At 38.6% G+C, this 21,052-nt stretch overlaps 1 protein-coding gene across 2 annotated transcripts; it reads left to right on the top strand.

Moving 5' to 3' along the window:
* The first annotated feature begins 1,268 nt into the window (after nucleotides 1-1,268).
* On the top strand, nucleotides 1,269-20,820 carry LOC113666974 (uncharacterized). Of its 2 annotated transcripts, XM_089201541.1 has the most exons (28): nucleotides 1,269-1,982; nucleotides 3,227-3,285; nucleotides 3,831-3,888; nucleotides 4,343-4,396; nucleotides 4,703-4,894; nucleotides 5,812-6,134; nucleotides 6,605-6,644; nucleotides 7,247-7,382; nucleotides 7,915-8,019; nucleotides 8,267-8,313; nucleotides 8,779-8,979; nucleotides 9,281-9,350; nucleotides 10,076-10,258; nucleotides 10,811-11,056; nucleotides 12,070-12,296; nucleotides 12,519-13,361; nucleotides 13,665-13,936; nucleotides 15,266-15,460; nucleotides 16,017-16,155; nucleotides 16,571-16,669; nucleotides 16,894-17,126; nucleotides 17,760-17,847; nucleotides 18,207-18,346; nucleotides 18,734-18,797; nucleotides 18,936-18,969; nucleotides 19,166-19,358; nucleotides 19,451-19,527; nucleotides 19,872-20,820. In XM_089201541.1, the coding sequence occupies exons 1-28, from the start codon at nucleotides 1,578-1,580 to the stop codon at nucleotides 20,117-20,119; spliced, it is 4,971 nt and encodes a 1,656-aa protein (XP_089057667.1). In that variant the 5' UTR covers nucleotides 1,269-1,577; the 3' UTR covers nucleotides 20,120-20,820. The 2 variants fall into 2 exon arrangements, with proteins under 2 accessions (XP_089057667.1, XP_089057668.1); XM_089201542.1 differs by lacking the exon at nucleotides 15,266-15,460.
* The last annotated feature ends 232 nt before the right edge of the window (nucleotides 20,821-21,052 follow it).

A 21,052-nucleotide genomic window follows, 5' to 3' on the forward strand; every position in this document is an offset into this window, starting at 1 on the left:
TTAACCCAGATCAAGAGGAATGACCTACAGGATGACTGAGAATTAAAGTGGGACAAAGGTAACTAGATTAAGCATGATTGGTAAGGTTGAGAGATCTGGTTGTATAAAAACACAGAAAGCACATGCTGTAACCCTGGAGTCGGAACTTCTGATATCTTCAAATCTTCCTAGGAGATTGTATGCAGCCCTTCTATTTCTATATTTACTACACCCATTTTGAAATCACTGGGAGTCCCTGTAATCTGATTGCCTCTAATTGGTGTGATTTATTCACGAATGGCACCATTTTTTGTTTTAAATTGCATCTTTTTCCCAGCTAAAGAGGAGGCTACACTATAAAACAAAACAACCAATCAGATTTCAATGCTTGTTTACAGTGATCAATCAAATTGCAGGAAAATGAAAGACAAAGAGTATCATAAGGCAAACTTTGCAACCTTTGTTTCCAAAACTCTTACTCCCCCCCCCCCCCAAAAAAATGGATGAATTTAATTTCAAAGTACTATATAAATAAAATATTTTAACTGACCAAGTATTGTATTTGGGCGATTTCAAAATGGATGTAATAAAGTGGCAACTGAACCACGTGTCGTGCATGTCTGGTCTGAAATCATACTTGTGATTTCAAATCACGCGTATGCGCCAAATTGCACTCCACTCAGTTCAATTATCATTATTAATTGCAATTTAACCTGACTACTGACAAATTGCCGAATTGGAACTTAAATCAAACGAACTGGATCTATTTCAAGGTACTTAAGTATTATCAACTGAGTTGATAACGTAAATTGGCCACCGTAAAGAGTTCGAAAGCTTACATTTCGAGCGTTAGCCCCTTGTCAGAACGAATGAAGGGCTAAAGTGCGAAACATCAGCTTTCAAACACTGGCCAATCTACGTTATCAACTCAGTTGATAATACTTAATTACCCTGTTATACCCTCCCACCGACGTGGCCCGAGAATCATTTTCTCTTGAGATGTTCAGGCTACAGTGGACATTACTCACATAGCCGTCTGTTAATGCGATGTTACAGAGAGGCGATCGATCAATCTTGAATGGACCTGTTACTCGAAGATCGTAATCTTTGTACAACAGGGTGAGATTTTCATTCAACATTGTATTTTTTGCTTCACGATTCTTCTTCCTCCTATGAGTTCCGTCTTGTTCAGCGGCTACGTCTACGGAAATAAACTCCTTTGAATAAGACGCATAAGATATAGCAGTGGTTCGCTATTGATGACATAGGTTACCATAGAAACTAGACTACAGAGACCACTTTGAAACTTGTGGTGAAAGTCATAGTGAGTCGACAGTTGACTTTATTATCAGATGGCACCCATAGAAAGCCGTTTATTGGCGTTAAAAATGAGCGAGAAAGAAAAACAAGAAAACAATAGAAGATTGAGATGACGAATTTAAGGAGGTGGATTTTACAAATCTGCGAAATATCAGGTGGAAAGTGCGCCTGTTAAAATTCGTAACGTTAAATATAACGCTGATTTACATGTACCTCTTGTTGACAAATGACAGAGGAATTTGGCGTTTGTGTGAAATTGGACGACCGAGCTTTGCAATATGACTAGCAAGCTTATGCAGTTAATCGAAACACGGACTAAGAGACCGGTTTTAGATGAATCAGAGTTGAAAGTGAGCTCACACTGGAAACTTATCAAAACCGCTATTAAACAACCGCATGGGGACGATCCAAAGAAACTTGATGAGAAACAGTCTCTACATGTAGGACACGGCGTTCATTCAGTGAATTCTTTGCCGGTTGAGGAAGATCTTTCCTTTGTAGCGTTTAACTCATTTAATCATAACTTTGTTGGAATTGATAAAGATGGAAAGGCCTCAGTTTTTCTGCCAACCGGTTACCGAGAAGATGTGAACAACAAGACCCTTAAAGATGCCATCTGTGGAATAGTATACGCAAAGAAACCTAGATTTTATGTTGCCTGGGGATTTGATGAAAATATTAGAGTAAGTACACGTCTTTTTATTAATGGACAGACATAAATGTGAGCATCTCTTGTAATCAATGATGATTCAAATGATTTTCTATAGAGAACAGCTCACTTTTAGGAGGGCATGGTAGAGTCACTGCGTAGGTGGTAAGCTCTCAGGCGTCAAGAAAAAAGAAAGTATTGGAAGTTAAGCACTGTGAAGTGCATGTAGGGAAGCAGGAGCATAGTTCCATGGTTGAGTCTTTCCTTCCTGCTGCTAATGATGTGGCCTGGGTTCAATTCTCTGATCAGGCACCTTTGCTGGTTTATTTTGTTTTGCTCATGGTTTTTTTTACAATGGTCTCCAGTTTTCTTCCCTTCTACAATAGTCTCTGTCTGTTTGATTAGAAAACAGCAAATGAGAACTTGCAAAAATTCTTGAATGTGCCTCTTTTGATTATGCAAATTATTTTTTGCCCATCTGTGGGTTAAATTAAATGCACTCAAAGCAATTGAGACTGAAGATCACTGCAAAATCCAGTTAGGTGATCATTATTGTCAGATGTGATATGTAAACTGAATGAAAGACATATATATACAAACATTAAATGTATTTTCCACCATATCTGGTAATTTGGTGAATCAGATCTCAGTTTTGCAATGGTTATGTTCCTTTAAGTGGACTCATTATCTGGTTTACATCACTGTCACATGGCTCTGAACTCAGTAGTAAACTTCATCTTGATTGTTCTGCTAATGTGCATGAAAAAGCTTTGGAATGTAAATTATTGGATTTTCCCCACTAATATGGTGGCCAGCCTGCTTAAATTTCTGAAAAAGACACAGTTAAAGCTGCCTGCATTTTCAGTAATTGATTAAGTTCATTAGTACATTGTTGATGACAGTATTCTCTCACTAATCTTCACCATCTTTATATTATTAATATTACTCCATGTCAGTAGCATGTTTAAAATTCATATTCAACTAATGAACCTTATCCCCATTATCAAGTTACCCCTCTACTTTAAGATTTGATGTTCTCCCCTTGATACTCTACCCCATTGATGATAAACCAAAGAAAAATAAACATGTACGTGAGTGATGGTTTTGAGGTGAACAAACCTAACCCACACAAAAATACATGTAAAAATAACTGTATTGTCAAACAGACTTGATAGTTACTAAAAAAGATGTACTAAACTGATTTGTACCCATGCAGAGCAATGGTGCATTGGATTAATAATTACAAATGGTTGTTTCTCTGATATTTTTTTTCTGCAGTTGATGTCAGATGATTTCAAAGTCATAAGTGTGGCAACCTCTGTTAGCAGAATTTTCAGGTAAATAATAATTCTTCTGGGGCTATGCATGTATCTCAGGTACATGGTGTTTTAAAATAATATTGGTAACTTACTGTAGATCAACCTTCTTTGAATAAACCCTGTTTGTCTTCAAAATTAATGATTAGACATTCTCATATTTACATAAATACACACTTGGAACTAGTATGATTCATGTACATTTGAAGGCTGTGCTTAATTTGCAATTACAGTGTACAGTACAATGCAATTATGATTTAAGAAACCTCTCTGACATGAAGAGCGAATGTTTTGCAAACTACAGCTTTAATAATATGGCAATGGTAAATCGGTCCTTGTTGTTTGTTGGCCCCATGCATAATCTAATGTATTAATTAAAAGAATACATTTTGTGAGTTGTTGGTCATATATAATTAATTTGTTTTGCCACTGCTTATTATTCTGCCAATTAAGCAACCTCATTTTTACAAATATTATTTAAAAACTAGGTAGAATATCTCACTTCTCTTTACTAATATTGATTATGGATTGTTTAACAGAATTTTTTTTTCATTTTCTTTTATCAGTGGAGTGTATAACGAATCTTCAAATGAAATAATAACTGGTGGAGTTGGAAATCTCACAGTAAGTTAAACATCATTTATCTGGTCAGCAATTTTCAAGTTTCAGTTTTTCATCAAGAATGTTGTTGAAAACTATTTTGTTCATATTTTAAATCTTAAATCCATGAGAGTGATAAGCATCTAATTTCTTCCAACAGTATCCCCCCTGAATCAAACGTTAAGGGAGAATAAAAGGAAAATTATTACAAGGTTAAGAAGCTCTTGATTATTGAGCAAATTCTCCTTGTAAGTACAGCTGGAAATGAATAGAGAACAGTATGGAGAACTTGTAAACTGATGTTAGAGTGTAGTGACTTGTATGGACCTCAGGCCTGTTTGGGATCATCATTTTGGTTTTGATTCTGGCTGGTAGAATTTTCCTATGTGTACTTGATATTTTTGTGGCACAACACAGATTTTATGAGGGATTATATGGTTTAAATATAAATCTGTTATTGATTGATCTTTTTTTACAGTGCTGGAGTTTTAGATATGGAGCAAAATTTCTTCTCCAGCGTAAAGTCCTTACAGTAAGTTGATTTATTTTGTTAAAACAATTTCCATTTCTTTTAATTTGTGAATTAATGAGTTGCTTGCCTGAGTCATTGTCTCTTAATGATATCAATATGCAGATCAATATCAGTATCTGGGCAACTGCCCACCTACCCCTCCCCTAACCCAACATTAACCCTAACTTGTTATCAATAGACTGTTGTTGGGTTAGGGGAGGGGTTGGTGGGCAGTTGCCCAGATACTGATTTTGATCCCAATATGCAATGCAATGTAAGCCTAATCTCAAAGAGCAAGAAAATACTTTTTTTTGTCCATTATTTCAGGATTGTATGCCTCCATCCTGCATCATATCTTTTCTCTGCTTGGAAGACACCCCAAGCAGATCACAGAGATGCTTTGCTGTGTATCACAATAATGTGATTATTTACAATCTCCTCAATGGAACATGTGTTGGACACCTCAAAGAGCTGCATCCCAGAGAGATCACTGCTATGTTGTTTTTCAATCCACTTAAGGTACAATTTACAGACTTTTTGTCATTACTGTATGTCACAAAAAATGCGAAAGAAATGTTTGCTTGTAATTCACTGCTTTGACTCCCAAAATATGATTGTTAATCTCCTCTCTAGCTCCTACACATTTCCATGTAAATTAGTTACAGGAATTTGGTGGTACATCAAGGTAACAACATGTACCTGAGAAGTTTGATTATTCTCATTACTTGTTTTATGGATAGTGTATGTGGATATTACATGGAGAAGTTACATATTAATCTTTTCTGGGAATTGAAGGTTGAAAACAACACATAACTGTATTAGAAACTGTACAACTTTGGACAACCCCAGCCATTGCTTAAAGGTCTCCGCAAAATTTAGATTTTAACCCTCTAATTCCCATGATGTGATTGTTAATTCTCCCCTCTAACAGCTGCACATTTCCTTGTAAAATATTTGTGAGAATTAAGGGCCTGTTTACATGGAGGTGGGGGAATCCAGGTAGGTGAGGTAACTCGCCTAGCTGTGATTAAAAAATAAAATGCATTAATAGTCAAAGTAATTTTGATTGCATCTTCAGTCCAAATATATTTAACAGAGGCTAATGGTGTACAAATTCATTTTTATTTTATTTATAAAAAGAAACTGAAGGGCTATATTGTAAAATTATTTGCTATTATTGTTGCTGTTATCATTATTATTATTATTATTATTATTATTATTATTACCATAGTTCAAGTCTGAAATTTGAATAGTTATGCAGTTTGTATTGGCATTGTTTTTTTTTTTTTAATAGTGGAGCACTTTGTTGCATTCTACATGAAAATGCTAGAGGCCTTTAGTTATTTGTCTGCTAAGTTAGATAGTACTTACATACATGTAATAATGCATACATTTCTTCATTTATAGTTTTTTATTCTGTGGGTTTTGTTCTATAGTATCTTATAACGGGAGCAAAAGACGGTTCAATAAAGGTTTGGGATGACAGAGGAAATATCAAGATCATCTTTGTTGGCCATTTAAAGTCAGTGAACACCCTAGCCGTGTATCCATTTGGTACCTATATCATGTCAGGGTCCAGTGATAACAGCATACGTGTGTGGAGTTTAGACACCGCTGATGAAGTGGATAGAATTGATACTAAAGAAGCTGTACTGGGTCTTGGTACTATTGTAGGAAAAAATGACTTGTATTCCTTTGGACGGAGATCGATAGAGTTGTGGAAGATCGAGCACATTCATTCTGTGTTTGCAACTGTGGGGTGAGTGAAATCTAATCTTTGGAGCTACATGTACAGTTAAGCTTGGGTGATCTGCATAGCGCGTTATTCGTGGGGAAACGGATGAAAGGACGCATTTTGATCGAGCATCTTAGAGCCAAAGCTTCACCCAAGAAATTAGCTTCAAGCGCGCGAAAACGCCAGTGACTGAGTCGAAATCGGTTTAAGTTTTGGTCAAGTGAGTGGCGCGAATTTGGTAAGCCAATCACAAAGCAAAGGGGAAGCAAAGCCAATACAATCAAGGTCGTTGAATATTGTAAGTTTTGCACTCTTGTATGTTGATGAGACATTTGCTTACAATTCTTTAAGATTTTAACTTGTCGCAAAATTAAGTTTGACACAAAATATTTAGTCCCATTACAGAAAACAAGTGCTCTCTTTCCGCCATTCTTGAAACTACTTGTATACTCGGGGCGTAGCCTAACATATTTAATTTTTTTTCCTTCCTGAAGAAGCAAAATCAAATCTATAAAGCCTACGACGCACCCAAGAGTAAGTGATGCTTTAATCTAACTACATGTATAAGTAAAGCTAAAGTTAGCCTCTTTAGTTATACAATACGTGTAAATGCATACATTTATGTGTCAATAAAATCTTAAGAATGTATTGTGAATTGCCAAACGCCATGCGCATGTCATCTCGTATTAATCGTCATACCTACATACCGGCACTTACAGCTGCACACACACTGTACATTTAATCAGATTTAAACAGAAATCTTACTGTTACTTTTTGTTACCATGGTCTGCTTAACTTTCTACACTGTTTGACCACTGTTCAACGGCCGATATACACCGACCGACGGGTCAAAGCGACGCGTAAACTGGAGAGGTCGCTACAAGAATTCGCTGAGTTTCAAAATCTGATAAAAAAAACTTTGTTGCTGCAGCAAGTTGCAGAAGCTCTGATTAGTACGAATTTGTGACATTACTACAGCAATTAAAGGCGTACATTTAGTACATTTCAGTGACTTGTGTAAGGAACAACACATACAAGCGGTTTGTGGCAGCCGCACAGATCTGTGGAAACGACCTTTCGCGTAATGTTTCCCGGTCTTTAAAATTAGCAACTCTGTTGTTCTCTTCATTCCCCAGATGCCAACCAGACTGGTGTGCACATGTAATGACGCAACAGTACGTCTGTTGTCCCCAGGCTCCGGCGAGTGTATCACCACCATGTTGTTACCAAACATGAGTATTATCGCTGATGTGGCTTACGCTGCTGCTGAAAGTAAGACGAGATGAAATTGGTTGTCTTTTATCATATTCCAGTTTCTCTTAGACTTACATATGTCAGGGAGGTACATTTATTAGAGGTGCCGTGCTGACTACTGAGAAGAATCGCCTCCCACTGGAGGGTCCTGGGTACGAATCCCATACCTGAAGTCATGTGTGGGTTGACTTTGTAGTTGTTTCTCGTCTTTGCTCTGGAGATTTTCCCCTAGGTTCCCCTGTTCTCCTCCTTCCACAAAAACCAACTCTCATCCCCGTGTAAGTCCTACCCTCTTGTTCAGCTGTTTTTATTGTGTACTAAATTTTAGACGTGGAACTATCTTCTGTAATATTTTTTACTACTGTAACACCTGTTTTGACTATACTGCTAGAGTAGATCAGAATTACGCTAGGCGTAGTGTTCAGAAAAGTTGAGAAATCTTTCTGGTGTGTTTTAATGAAGTTGAACGCCAATTTTTCCATGCTCTGGTAGTGTGCTCTTACAATCACGAGAAAGCTCTTTACCTTATGTTTTTCGTTTTACTTTGTAGATTTGATGTTTACTTTGCTCTCAAACGGTAAAATCTTAAAGGCATCCACTCTGACCAATCCATGTAAGAAACTTCAGGAGTGGGATACAAACAGCAATTCAGATGGTACGGTCTTGATTTTTGCTTGAGGATACTTTTGTATACTAAGCTATACTTTTCTGGCTTAGTAGCGTGCAGTGTATGTATCAATACTTATCAATCATCAAAAACTTTGGCTTGTATGCGTTTGGTCTAAAACTGGATTCTGTTAACAAATGAAGTCCGATGAAAAATATACGAGTATCTTGTACGCAAAATCAGAGGAAACGAGTTTTTTTATGTGATTAACGATTGCTTTTGTACTTGTTTTCAGCACCCTCTTCATGTACTTGTCTTTGTCTTTATGAATACGTTGTGCAGGTAAGATATATTTAAGACAAAAATACTTTCCTATGCAGTGATATTAGCACATATAACACTCTAACCAAATCTCGAAATAGCGGTCAGTCTTATCCTATCTGCTGGCTTTTTTTTTGTCCAAAATAACGCATTGTGTGAAAATGACTGTCAAATTATTTGTCTTGTTAAAATTTGCTTTAAGGTCCCATCTTAAAAGCGCTTTCAGGAAAATTCACCCATTGTGTCCGTTTCAAAGAGAGTAAAACAGCAAACCGTTACTTTGGGGCCGCATGAAATGTTTGCAATTCCGCAACAGCGAGAGGGTGGGATGGTAGAGTTTGTTCGGAGAGCGTGTAACAGATGGATTAGACTCATTCGTTTCTTTGGTCAGATATTATAGTAGTGAGATCTTCAATAGGTGATGTTTGACTGTGATTATTACATTTGATGTCATTTAAATCCTTAATAAACTGTTGCTGTTTCTAGGATGAGCTCGAAGGTGACTCCTGGGGAAATTTGGTGACAGCGCTGAAAGCGAAAAAGAGAGCTGAGGAACTTGAGACTAAAGGACAAGCTATGAACGCATATGATAGAACTCTGCTGTTAGGCGGCTCTACCAATGGTATGATTGTCGTGTTTGACTGGCAGAATGACACCAACCCTGGAAAAATCTCTTTCCAAATAGAGGTAAGTTTCTTTGAAACGAAAGCCACATCAGTACACAGAGGAGTCTTATTTTACAGGCCAAAGCTAGATTCTTTTCGTAGCAAGTTTCTGCGCCTTTATCGTTTGAAAAGATCAAGTAACTCTTGTTTATGTGCAAGACTAAATGTGTCACATCTTTGATTGCACATACACAACTTACCTAAGGATTTCACCTATGGAGTGACAGTTAAGGGTACACGGCAACGTTTCTATTACATGTAGGTGGGTTCCATATGTTTCTTGTGCAGATGACACAGATGTGAGCTCGATTTTTTCCCAACAGGGGCACAGAGATGAGGTCATCACCATGGTAGCGAATCCAGAAGTTGATCAAGTGATATCTGCTGGTCTGGGTGAGTTGATGTTTTCCGCTCAACAAAGTGTGAGCCGAACACCTGTTTGTAAACGCAGGCTCGCCTTAACGCGCGCGAGCGTAAAACGCACGCGCTCATAACGTTTGTTTGCGTCAGCCGGTTTCATCAATCCTTTTTCATGCGTGCTGGATACTCTCGTATTTGGATCTCTATGGCTTTTTTGCCTTCATTTCATTGAGTCAGAAACCAAAGTCAAAGTCCCCATTTACGAGAGGTAGCATAATCAGATGTCTTTGGATATCCTTCAATCTGCGGGCTGGTGTCGAATGCAGAGACCTGATTTTTCTCAGAACGGTTCAGTGCAACGTTTTATCTTCAATCCTTTTAACGTGTAACTCGGAATCAAACGGCTTTCTTCGACTCCCTTTTTTATGTGAACGGACTCAATGGAACCTAAAGTATCTATACCACTACTAAGACTTGATGCGGAACAGTGCATAACTTACAAGCTTCTAAGATCTGCGGTTTTTGTTGTGAAGATTTGAGTATCACAAATCGTCAGCTGGTCTACGACTAGGAGGCACTTACTTCACATAATGTTTGCCTGATATTAGCAATTCCACAGCTCTTCGCAAACAACTATCTCGAAGAGGCTAAAGATCAAGTCTAAAACTGAGGAGTAAAGGATGGGAAATGCTACAATTTCCTTTTTCTTTATTTTGCCTGTGCTCCACGAATACTCAGTATTTGCAATTTATTTTCAGATCACACCATCAAGATTTGGCGCCTTTTTCCGTTCGCCGAGGAAGCCCTTGCCCCTCTGATGACGTTGTATTGCCATGAGACGCCCAGGCTCTTGTCTGTGGCTCACCACAAGCTATGTGCGGCATTCCACGAGCCGGCTACTGCTTCATATAACATCGTCGTGTTTAAAACTACTAAAAAAAGTGAGTAACAGAGAACTGTAAATGTTCTGAAGTTTGACTTATCATACTCGACAGGGAATCGTTGTCGCATTTCCGATTCTTTGCTACGCTAAGGAGCCAATGAGATCTTGAAATAAACTCGTGGTAGTGGCCTCAAGCGTAGAAAAATGAGCATGATTAAGTTGGTATTGATTAGAGCATTGATTGAGAATTGCTCAAGGCACCGGTTTTAGTTGTTTTTTATTTTGTGTACGGTTTTTAAAGAGTTTCCGAAAGCCCATACAATGTTTTGTGTTCTTTTATTTAAAGAAATTGTCTTCAACGAAATTTTAATATCTTCAACCCAAATGCGTTTCTTTGTCTTTGCCTTTTTATCTTCGTTGTCTTTATTTCGGTGATTTTAGTTTTGGTGTCGTCTCAAAACTGATTGGATGTTCCTTGAAATGTTTCTCATTTTAGCGCCAATGTGCCAAATCAAGTTGGTTGCTTTGATAAATAAATAGCAAAAACTAGCTTTCGTTTTATTTTTTCGTTGAATTACTTTCTAAATTGTTTAAATGTTTTCCAAAACAGAACGATTTGATCACAATAGTGATTGGGATCACATGGATGACGTTACGGGACTGTCCAGCTGCGCCAAAATGAGACTGTTTGCGTCATGTAGCGCAGACGGCTCTGTGAGAGTCTGGGACGAGTCCAACAAACTGTTACGCGTCATCAAACTAAATGCTACTCCCACCAGCATTTGCTTCTCAAGTCAGAAAGGCGACCTGATTGTGGGCATTGGGAAACATCTGCACAAGATTAACTACGCGACTTGTGAGTAAAGAGTGCTTCAGATAGATGAATTGTACAAGAAATTATTTCATTTTAAGCTACCTAGCAACGGTTGGACCCACTTTTTGAGACGGGAAAATATTCTCAACTTGAAGGACACTACAAAATGATAAGTGCATATCAATTAAATTTTTGTACACTAAAACCGAAACACTTGTAATCTTAATGGCCAACCAGAAAGAAGGAAGAATAAAGAGAAAACTTCCAAAAGTATGGGAAATTGCGAACGAACCTGCTTTGCCTCTGGTAGGGTGAAAAGGTCGCACGAGATTATAAATGACGAATTTGAAACATTTAGACTCAAGTGGCAAAGTGGCTTCTTGAAGCCTCATCTTTAGCCTCGTCCACATTTTTGTGTTCCGTCCTGCGAACGCTCGCTCAATTGTTCCATGCGTAGAATTCCATTCTAGATATTGTGCTGGTCACATTTTTCTTTTTCAAATCTGGAAAGTATATCTACGATATGATATTTATCTTATATTGTTAGAGGGGTCTTTTAGTTCTTCTCTATCATTCTTTAGTGTTTACCACAGGGATGAATAGTGCTTTTCGTGTGCTCTGGTTGGCTGGTTCGGAAGTGATTCACCAATACAATTCACATCCGAGAAGCCGAAGAGACAAAATCGCGCGCCAGCAATTTAATTTCCGGCTCCTTTCTGGGGATATTGACAGAAAGAAACTCTCTTTTTTAGGTTTCTCTGTGGTATATACTGAAACAGTTATTCACCTCCACTTCGGTAAATAATTGTTAATTATTATAAGAAGAAATAAGCCGAGTGTTCTTAGAAACGATTGATTTGATCGGACCCGATTGATTTTGTATCTTATTAAACTGTCTCGATCGTGATTCAACTACACCAACAAAAAGAAAAGAAATCAGGGCAACAACGTACCAGAACAATGTGTGCATACTCACTATGATAGGTAAAAATGTCTGAATTTTTATCCATATTCTCAATATGCATATTCCTGACTCTGCCTTTCACAACCTATAGACATGCCTCAGTCGTTTATTTTCCGAATGGTAGCGATGGATTTTCGACGCGTCATCGCTGAGGCACCGATGGATATTGACTCTGAAATCAAGGGCAACCTAACACCTGAGGAGTGTCAGAGACTGAGCCGAGTCAAGTCTTCGTTACACAAGTACAATGATTTTCACGACATTTTGCCGCAGGATGAGATGGACGAGAAAATTCAGGAAGAAGAAAGGAGAACACAGGTAAGATATTTCTTTTGTTCACATTGTTTGCAAAAATTTTTGCAAAGAGGTCATTTCAAGTGTTAATGAAACAACTTTAATATTGTGCTAGCCACGCTTTTTTGTTCGCGTCACTTAAATTTCCATTTCACTGATTTTTTTATTGGCAAAATTTCGCGTAAATTTTATGTTTTAAAGTACTTTCAATGATAACCATAATAATGCATTCCCACATCTTTTCAGGCTTTCTCGAAGATTCAGGAGCGAGAAAACGAGCTAAGAAAACTTAGAGATGGCACTTACCGATTCAGCAGGAAAAGGCCGAATATCAATTCAGAGGCAGTACGCGGAGAAGCGTTTGAAAAATACCTGGAAATATTTTACAAGCGTCCTCACTTCGATCTTCCAGACGATACTCTGGAGGACAGTGGTGTTGATAACGAGGAAGAGGAGGAACCTTATGCTGAAGACAGGGGAACGGGATTTTTCTCGATCAGTAGACAATCGACAAGATCGAAGAAAAGTCAGTCCTTCCCTGAAAAAACACCCAAAGCTGAGATTGCTAGTTTATCCATGTCGGAATTTGAGCCTATTAAATTACAGGACGATTACGAAGGGATGCCGGTGCTTCCTCCTGCGGATGAACGAGACGAATTGTCGCCATCTGAGCGGCCTTTTACCATGGAAACTGAAAGCGAGATCTTCTCACACGGTGAAACGAGCTCAAGGGTTTCGCATTCGGCACCAGCTCGCAGATTGAAGGATTTCCGAAAGCATCCGATTGAGCCACCGCTCGTAAATCGGGACCGTGATCGGTACGTTGTCGACGTTCCCAAGTCAAAGCGATATCCATCACCTAGCCAGTCTGTTCAAAAAGTATCACAGAGGCTTTCGCGCCTAGCTTCGTATCAAAATGAGGGCGACGAAGAAGAGATGTTTGTTATTGCTCCCGATGGCTTCATTCCAAACTCAGTAGTTGTAGCCATGTTCAAGGATTTGAGAGATGAAACTAAAGAAGAAGCAGACAAGTGGAAGCTGCCTCAGTTGACTGCAGAACAACTGGCAGAACTGGAGAGCAGGAAAAAGGTAAAATAAATTGAATGGTGTAACACGCAAGGCGCCTATTATTCATCATGAACTTACATAAAAGTTAGTAACTGACATTTTTTTCTTGAGCCAAAAACGGTGACCGGAGGCTAGATGTTTTTCATGGCACACAGTATGTTGTATTTTGTGTTTTGTTTTTCCTTGTTCGTTTGTTTTTGTAATCGTTTAATTCTGCATGGCGGTTGGATTCCTTTTTTACCTTCAACAAAGACTGAGAAAAGTAAGGTTATCGACAAGATCACGGGATTTTGATCAAAGTGAACTTTGTTTTTTATTCCGTAGAAACTTCCTAAATCTCCAGAGAGTCCTAAAGGCAAGAAAGAGAGGAGAAAGTCAAATTATGCCAGTCAGCTGCAACTGGCCTTGAGAGACAGTCCGTCACCTGAGCCTGTGGACGACACTGACCTCTTCAAATCGCCCACTCCTACACCTCCCCCGTCCCCACCCCCAGAAGAGCCGACACCGCCAAGCATCCCCTCCCCAAAGAAAGAAATCAAACCAGTTCGACCGATTGAGAAACTGATATCGAGACCGAAGCCTCCAACTCCAGAACCGTAAGTACTATGTATTGATTTCAAAGGATAAATTAAGTAACACCCTTTTAAGGCTCCTTCTTCTTCAATAAACCTCCTTATAGAGCATACCTCCCTTGTTACAAAGACCCCCCTCCCCCCCTTACCGCTGTATCGCAGCTACGGTAGCACTCTTGTGCGTTAGTGTTGGTTAACATTTCAATCCATAGTATGCTTGTATTTGAACAGCTCTATCAGTTTCTCTCTGAAATATTGTACACAGTATGTGTTTCTTTGGTTGGCTCTCGATGACTTTTTAATTACTTCCCTCCCCCCCCCCCCCCCCCACGTCTCTCCAAAAAGCGCCTTCTTCCATATGCCCTCCCCTACCCCACCCTCTTGAATTCATGAACCCTGCGTGGATTTAATCAGGCCTTTACGGCAGATGTGATCCGTTTAAGAGGATTTGCCTTCGTAAATCTCCATAAATCTCCGTAAATCTCGATCAAGGTAACTTTCAAAATGCAAAATCTGAAATGCGCACTCCGTTTAAGAGGATTTGCTGCCGTGAATCTCGATTAAGATGACTTTTCAAATGTAATTTTTTTGACGCTCCAGTAAATGACCGGAGAACGCTTACGTCGAAGCTCATATTACTAGAGAACTATTGAAGTGTCAGTTAACGTTTTGATTTAAAATTCAAGAACTAAACCTTAAGTTAACTGTTAATCACACGCATACCAGATTATGGGCTTGTTCGAAAGATGAACTACACCTGAATAAAGACAATCTTTGACGGTTGTGAATACAGCACTAAATAATGCTGAGTTATTTTGTTGCACACGAATCAGTTGTCCCATAAACCTTACTGTAATGAGAGATTTTAAAAAAAAGCCGTAATCCACGATGAATGCTATCTATAAACCTTTTTTAATTTCGCGCAAATGTAATTGAAAGCGAAGAGGTGCTTCCTTGTTTATTTAACTGAATTTGAAATCAACCGTTAATGACAAGAACCTGAGAACCGCGCCGCAATGCCGTGTTGTAGATCGAAGGTTCCCGACGCAGACCAGATCAACACTCGGGGCCTCATTTAATTGAGGAGAGTGTGTTGCCTTTACTATGACATCTGCAAATGGTTAGACGTTCTAGTCATCTCGGATAAGGACGATAGTGCCCATCCCCTGCATTTTCCATGTACTGTACTGCAAGGGACACTTAAAGAACTTACGCATTTCTCGCAAAGATTAGGTTAGATTAGATCAGACTTGTTATTGATTCAGCTTTAAAGCTGAAATGAATAAATAACTTAATAAATAAATAAATGATGTATTTAGTGAACTCCATTAAAAACACCCTTTCCGTTTAAAGACCGCTGCCCAGAAGTCATCACAGCATATTAACCATGACTGATCGGACGTCCTCTTTCGAGCTACCAATTGAAAATGAAGTTATGCATGTACATGAGAAAAGAAGTGAAATGTTGGAAAGTCCTTCTTTGGTAATTGAGCTTATCTCGCGTGCAAATGAAGATATAAACAGAGACATGAAAGCGCTTAAACTAAGGTAAATTTAAACGTAAAAGTCTCTAACCCTGAAGTATTCAAAATAAATAATATGATACAAATATAAGTGTGTGTTAAAATATAGTTACCATTTAAATGCCATGAAATGCGAGGAAAGTTGGTTCGAAATAATGAATACACAAAAATCCAACTTTTAAAATCACTACCCCACCTGGGCTAGCCAATGAAATGCAGAATTTCGAGCCTCAGAACCTTACTTATGTTATTGCAGGTAACTTTCAAGGTATGTCGGGCTACGTGACGAGATTGACTCTGGAAATGTAAACCAGTAATATAGTCATAAGAGTACCTGTCACTTAGTTTACTTATTAAACTACTTGTGGGCTCGGAGAGTTTAAAACCTACAACTAAATCTTAGCATATTAAAAAATATTTGCTTATTTCCCAACTTCAACCGTGGCTAACTCGCCTGTTGATTGATCGTAACAATGTAGCACCTTTTCATGTGTTTTGATCTTTGTCTTCTTCCCCCTTCCCCCCTCCCGAAAGGTTCTGTGTTTCTTTTACTAATCCATTTTTCTATTGTTATTTTTTAGCACACCTTCTCCTCCTCCTCCGACCAAAGAACCAACTTCAACCCCTCCCCCACCCCCTCCAACTCCGTTGCCATCGTTTATTACTCAGTTTAAGGGAACACTTTGGTTTGACAAATTCTTCCCCGACGCAGACTCAGAGGTATGCAGCTGAAAACAATTGTTTAATTTTTTTTTTTTTTTTTTCAATAGTGATTTGAAATATGTCTCATAGAATTAGTCGTTTAATCGATATAGCCACCAACTGGTTGCCTCAGGTATTTTAATAACGAACTAACGACCATGAGGCTTCAGTTATTTGAAGTAAGGATAACGCTATTCATTGGATAAATCTCTCTAAATATATCTTTTGCTAACAGTTATCCGCTGGGTCGCGATTTACCTGTTGGATAGCGTTACCCACCTTTAACCGGCTGGGTCGAACAGTATAAATTTTAGACCAGATCAACAACACGCAGGATGTTGAGTAGTGAAACGATGTAACCTTGTTATTGTGTACAAACGAGAAAAAACCAGAAGGAAAGCATGGTTTAATAGTTGGTACAACTCATTTTCAGACATTTCCAAGACCTTGGACACCAGAGAGCTTTGTGGAAGTTTTACTGACCCTGATTCAGAAGACAAATGACCATGAACTGAAGACACAGATTTGCGCTGTAAGTAAAGTATTGGCTGCTGTGTTTGGCTTGGTTTCAAATGCAGAGCCCTTTCATACTTAATTTTATACTCTTTTTGAATTGAAAAGAATGTTACATGTAATAGATTGGATTGGCGCCTGATAAAAGTTAATTGGTCTGCTTTTGGAAGGTCAGCGTTAATTTTCATTCTTTGAATGACGCATGCTGATTGCCAGATTTTTTTTTCCTCTTCATGTTTGCAGGCCATAATGCTCTTATATCGTCAAGAAGGTCTGGACCGAGACGCGGCCGAGAAAGTCAATCGAACCACAATAGCTGAACTGAATATCCCGGATCATCCTACTGCACATGGCTCGTCCCAGGCCAAACAGTTTTTGCGCGTGGCTCTACAGCTTTCGCACACAATGAAAGTGTATGAAGTGTCCTTTGTGGCTGAACTTATGGCGCAGTTTATTGATGGTGATGAGGAAATCAGGTACGGTAGCCTACAGAAAGAAACGTTTGTCTGCAAACTGTATCTTGCCATATTAGCCAGCAACAGCCAACATACATATCACATGCTTGAAAGGAACTACCTCAAAAAGTTTATCAATTTTGCGAAGTGATTCGCTTCGTTATTTTGTTTCGTGCTTAAAATCATTTCAGCTGTAGCGTCTTTCTTAACAGCTCGCTCACATGAAAACACAGTTTGTCTTTCTAATAAGTAAAGCAGTGCTCCAAAGCATACGTGTAATCTTTAGAGTGAACAAGTACACGCACGGTAATCCGTGGCAAATGTTTAATAGTAAGTTCAAAAGTTATCATTTTTGTTGCCTCACATTAGTGTATGCACACAGTTCGTGTTCAATATTTCTGATCCTAGCAGTATGCAGTACGCCTTCAGCGTATTTATCTAACATATGGCTTATTGCAGCTCGACAAAGAGTAAGCGACTTTGAAATGAGAAAGTCGTGTAGCTCAAGTCTTAATTCTCACTTGCGACTCGGAGTTTTTTTCGTTGTTATTTTTTTTAACACCTTCCTTACATATACTTGTTTTAGATTATCGTATGAAATTATGATTTATAACAAATTGATGGCTGATTTCTGTGCATTTTTGGAACTTACAGGAAGTTTGTTCTAGAATTGCTAGCTTCTATAGGAGTACCAGACACTGCTGGGTACTTTGTCAAGGAACTGGACTCATTCGATACCACGGTACGTATACAAATTTATGTACGAATACATGGTACATGATCAATAAAGCGAAGCAGCTAACGATAAAAAAATAACCTTAAATGTCTCACTATAGTCACAACTAAGTGAAATATACCCTGCCTATAAACTCGAGTAAGCGTTCATCTATTTAATCCAAGCTGAGCTGAGTTGTTTGAAGCACAATTAGCACTGATTCCAATTCTGTTGCCATGGTATTCTGTCTGCCCTTAGAATCAGTGGTCATCGGGTTTTAAGAAATCCAGCTCCAGAGGATAATCAAACCAGTCAGTTTTGTTATGTTATTTGACGAACGTGCTGGCTGAACTATGCAATTTTGTTTTCCTTTCCTTACCTACCAGAGTATCCCTGGAAACAGAAGGAAGGCTCGTCTAAAGGACATGTGTGTCCAGTGGCTAAACAAGTGGCTCGGTCAGTTCAGACAACACATCCGATCCTTGGCTGACAAGATCAGTCGCGCTCAAGCTGGCAGTGTAGTCAAGTGAGTCTGTTCTTATGTCATAACTCCTATTTGATATACATCTGAATATATTGTCATTAACAGCAAAATTTAGTCGCTGCTATGGACGGGTTCGAGGGAAGCTGAAAGAGGATGTCTCTCACGGGTAGCGTTACGTTGGGTACGGGTGCCATTACAACAAATAAAGTGGTATGAAGTCAGACAGTAGTGTATCGAAAAATTCATGATGAAATTTGTGGTAAGACGTGTTAATTGGCTGTAGAGTCTGGTGCGACTAAGTTTAGAGAAGGAATGGCAGCTGTGAATTGTCTTTAGGCCCAATTATGGATTGGGAGTGTAAGTTATTCAACCAATGTACACTATGTTGTCTTTCTTTATTGAATACTTTTTTTCGTTTCGTAAACCTAGAGGAACAAAGACGCCAAAGACACCCAGCTCTATCAAGGGAATTTTAAAGACAGACAGCTCACAGGTCTGTTTGATTCGTAATCCTCGTGTTGTGGTAGCGTGAAAAAAAAGCCTTTCTATGTAATTGACAACTTCTTGTTTTTTGTTTTATTGTTTGACTTGGTTTTTTTGTTGTTTTTCTTGTTTTGTTTTGTTTTCCCAGAGGACAACGTCCGAGATGTCCAAGCCGACGACCAGTAAGTATAAACTGAACCTTATTCTCTTGGTATATGTGTCCTGTTCTTTGTCTAAAATACCATGAATAGTGCAATTGTCCCAAATACCGTACAATTATCGCAGAAGTTATTCTTCCTACCCTTAAATCAGAGTTATAATATGAAAGAAGGTACCTTTCGTTTTAATGACAATGTACGTGTTTCCTATCTTTTGTAGTCTCTTTTGACCTTGAGGCCCTTGGAGGAAAAGCCGCTGACACGGCGATGCCTGCAGAAGCGATCAACTACTTTTGTGAGATAAGAATGGAAGAAGAACTGGAAAGAGCTCGAACGCGAACGCGAGAGAAGACTCCCGTTCAGGCCCAGGACAACTCCAGAAATACAGTGCTCGTCCTGCCAAAAATACACAGGTACGTGGGAACCTCTGGGTAGGGGACTGGTAAAGAAAACTAACCTAAACTTTTCAAGATTGAAACCGAAAATTAACTTTTTTTATACTTAGCAAACGGAGTCTGGCACGACTTGGAGAAACACATTGCAGTCACTGTCATCCAGAAAGAGAAACGTCTCTTGCCTTAGGTAACACTTTTTCTTTTTCTTCAGTGTTTGGTATTATTGATCTTTCTCGTTTTCAAAAATTTTCATTGATGTCTTTTTTATCGATGGAACATTTTTCATGATGTTAACTACGTTTCTGATTGGCCGTTGTGGTTACTTTGGTTCTTGGTTTTTGGCACTAAATCGAAAACTGTTATCTTTACATTGCCTAAAGTTTTGAATTATTATTCGTCTTGAGAGAGCAGTGCGGCTCGAGCGAAAGAACGATCTGTTTGTTAGATTACTCTGTAAAATCGCTTGAATTGAACACTTTTTGCGGTTATGAAGCAGTGATTTTTATTTTGCTTCTTCTTTGTTTACACCAGCATTTCCTCTACCACAAATCTATCAAACCCGTCGCAGTGTGGTGTTAAACAATATGGTGCTTCACCTAAAAACTCTGACATTGAACCCGTTTCCGGACGAGGGCGATTTAGCAGTGTATGAACCGTACCAACAGTCTAATCTGTTGACACTGCGTTCGTCGCAGAAATACTTCATCCCTGCTCAATCCTACGTTGAAGAACGAGACACCGAAAGCCTGGCTCAACAGATAAGAAAAGTCCTATTGTAGCAGGTATCTAAACTCGTTGAATTCAAGACGATTTGTGACACCACGATGGGGCTAAAAAATTGAACTGCAGACGGTGGAGAAGGAAAGCAATGATGAGCTGGTTAGACACTCGCAAGATCATCGGAATTGCAATATACGGGAAAAGCCTTTTTTCTGGGTTTTGCTGTCTTCCACATTTTGATGCCATGTTTGGCCTCGATTTCTGTCTTCTTGCGAGACAGATTAATAAATTACGTATTAAAGTTTTATACGAAATGCAAACAAGTTTCAGAAGACTTGCGGTTGACTCACTTCTAAATACCTAGTAAGGGCTATGATGAATCCAATTCCTTTAGAGATGGAAGTGATTCGGCCTTGAAGGAGGGATTTTGGAAAAAAGTGTAACTGCGGTGAGAAAATATTTTTATGATCTTAGGGACAGAAATCCGAGCTGTTATGGTAATATATACTATTGATATTTTCTTTGATATCAGAATAAGTTCATTTTATACTTGTCCTAATCCATGGCTAAAAATGAGGAAATTGCTATGATTTTCGAAGTATTTTAATCTGATGTATATACCATAACTTTCCTTCATCTGATGTATGTACTATAACTTTCCTTGTAAATATTTCCAAGAGTGTATATAAATTTTGTCGTATGTACAGTAAAGAAAGAGTGAAGAAATATATTTTTGAATAAAGCATTAGACCTGAAAAAATGTGTAGAGATGAAACATTGTCATCCGAACACGCGTCAGAGAGTCTAATTTTTAACAATTAATCAATTTGGTCAATTTATGTATTTGCGCATATGACAGAGTTGATATTCCTGTAATAACTACTACTTAGATTAACTCTGAAACTACGTTTTCTGGCCTGCACAGATAACTATAGGAGGACCAGTTTCTTACGCTAGGTAGCAATATGATCTCTGTTAAATAAGTTTGTTTA

Source organism: Pocillopora damicornis, chromosome 3 (genome assembly GCF_964200805.1).
Source record: "Pocillopora damicornis chromosome 3, jaPocDami1.2, whole genome shotgun sequence".
In the NCBI taxonomy this organism is placed as follows: Eukaryota; Metazoa; Cnidaria; class Anthozoa; order Scleractinia; family Pocilloporidae; genus Pocillopora; species Pocillopora damicornis.

Excerpts from the sequence above, each read along its gene's own strand:
- LOC113666974 (XM_089201541.1), top strand. The coding sequence starts at position 1,578 with ATGACTAGCAAGCTTATGCAGTTAATCGAAACACGGACTAAGAGACCG. Across the intron at positions 7,383-7,914 it reads GGCTTACGCTGCTGCTGAAA|ATTTGATGTTTACTTTGCTC; the intron begins GTAAGACGAGAT and ends TTTACTTTGTAG. Across the intron at positions 8,980-9,280 it reads AAATCTCTTTCCAAATAGAG|GGGCACAGAGATGAGGTCAT; the intron begins GTAAGTTTCTTT and ends TTTTCCCAACAG.